This window comes from Chanos chanos, chromosome 5, assembly GCF_902362185.1.
Source record: "Chanos chanos chromosome 5, fChaCha1.1, whole genome shotgun sequence".
In the NCBI taxonomy this organism is placed as follows: Eukaryota; Metazoa; Chordata; class Actinopteri; order Gonorynchiformes; family Chanidae; genus Chanos; species Chanos chanos.
The window spans coordinates 52,700,423-52,702,896 of record NC_044499.1 but is presented as its reverse complement, the minus strand read 5'-3'; the positions used below and the strand labels follow the sequence as shown (position 1 = coordinate 52,702,896).

Here is a 2,474-nt window from a genome sequence, read left to right as displayed (position 1 = left end):
ACTGTCTCACACACACACACACACACACACACACACACCCTCAGAGTCACATGCACTGTCTCTCACACACACACACACACTCACACCCTCAGAGTCACATGCACCATCTCACACACACACACACTCACACCCTCAGAGTCACATGCACTGTCTCACACACACACACACACACACACACACACACACACACACACACACACACACACACACTCACCACACCAACTCACACCCTCAGAGTCACATGCACCATCTCACACACACACCCTCAGAGTCACATGCACTGTCTCACACACACACACACACACACTCACACCCTCAGAGTCACATGCACTGTCTCACACACACACACACACACACACACACACACACACACACTCACACCCTCAGAGTCACATGCACTGTCTCACACACACACACACACACACACACACACACACACACACACACACACACTCACACCCTCAGAGTCACATGCACTGTTTCACACACACACACACACACACACACTCACACCCTCAGAGTCCCATGCACTGTCTCAGACACACACACACACACACACCCTCAGAGTCACATGCACCGTCACACACACACACCAACTCACCCTCAGTCACATGCACCGTCACACACAAACACACACACGCACACACACACACACACTCACACACACACACACAGACTCACACACACACACACACACACAGACTCACACACACACACACACACACACACACTCACTCACACCCTCAGAGTCACATGCACCGTCACACACACACACCAGCTCACCCTCAGTCACATGCACCGTCACACACAAACACGTACACACACACACACACACTCAGAGTCACATGCACCATCACACACACACACTCATCAGGACACGCCCACATGTACCCTGTGCAACACAGAGTGAGAACTGCTACACACATGTGCTGTGTGTTCTGTAACCATGTAAATGCATGCTAACAGACTCCATAAGGACATAGAGAAAGACAAACACAGACTCACAAACAGGTTCCTTGAATTTTCCAGACTCTGCTAGAAGTACAGGTAGTAGGTCCAGTATAAGAGGTTAATGATTATGAAGGACAGGGGGAAGGTTAGGCGCGAGTAGTTGTCAATGTAGTGTGGATTCTCTATATGGCAGCAGTTCAGATAATGCAGTAAGCGGTGCATTAGGGACAGGGTCTTAGCGCAGGGGTTGCGAGGTTGTGAGGACGTGTCATCCTTACTGACGCTGTGGGTGGGGCTGCTGGTACTGGCCGTCCTGGACAGAATCTCCTCCCGTTTACGGGCTCGCAGCGCACGACTGCCGATGGACGTCACGATACCGTTCATCTCGTCCTCACGCTCCTGCATCTCCTGACCGTACTGACGATCACACACGCACGCACACACACACACATACGCCCGCACGCACACACAGAAGCACAAACATTTTGCAATACGTCAGTAGGTTTTTCTAACTGAGGCTGTGGACAGGTGTACATAGTGACTTAACTGCTGTTAAAGGCAAATTAATTCTGTGTAAGCAATGAGCTTTCTTTCGCTCTGATTGAATTCTTAACTTCAGAAGTCTCATAGGTCATAAATACTTCTTCTTGAAGAGTTTTCTCCTGAAAAGTCATTAAATTTGTCCTGCATAAACTCGATAAGTTTGATATCACTGACATATCTGTTTAACACACTGTCTGAACTACGAGATGAAAGGTCATAGAGGAATGAAAGTAAAGGCCACGCTTCCCGATAACTCCTCCCGGGGACAGCGCATACACCAGCAAAAATGAGGGACCCAAAATTGAGCCTTGAAGTACAACCCATTCTTCCCTCTCTCTGAGAAAAAGCAACAGAAGATTCGGCAATAAACTGACTCATACCAGTCTAAACCATTCTTATGCAGGGTCCAAATCCTGCCCAAACAGACTGGGAACTAGGTCAATGTTTAAGAAACATTTGCAAGTATGAAATTAGCTATAAACACAAGAATTTCTGAGGATGATGCAACTTTTGCTCTGACTTTGACACCTATGACTAACAGCTACTCAACATCCAGAGCTTAAAAGACCTTGAAGAAAATGGCATAGTATAAGTAAAAATCAGAAAGTCTGAGGACTTCTTGTGAATGGAAAGATGACCTTCTACAACACACCCACATTCACAACACAACACGCCCACAATCACTACACAACACACCCACAATCACTATACAATACAACCACATTCACTATACAACACACCCACAATCACTATACAACACTCCCACAATCACTATACAACACACCCACATTCACTATACAACACACCTACAATCACTATACAACACACCCACAATCACTATACAACACAACCACATTCACTATACAACACACCCACAATCACTATACAACACACCCACAATCACTATACAACACACCCACAATCACTATACAACACTCTTATATGATTATGATGAGGGTGATGAAAATGAAGATGATGAT

The 2,474-nt window shown here is 46.4% G+C and overlaps 1 protein-coding gene across 1 annotated transcript in view; it reads right to left on the bottom strand.

Moving 5' to 3' along the window:
- Positions 1 to 1,035: 1,035 nt before the first annotated feature.
- gabrz (gamma-aminobutyric acid type A receptor subunit zeta) overlaps positions 1,036 to 2,474 on the bottom strand; it is a 9,593-nt gene continuing 8,154 nt past the window's right edge. The window contains exon 8 of the mRNA XM_030773841.1: positions 1,036 to 1,368. Within this exon, the coding sequence (XP_030629701.1) occupies positions 1,036 to 1,368 (333 nt within the window). The remainder of the gene's footprint in view (positions 1,369 to 2,474) is intronic.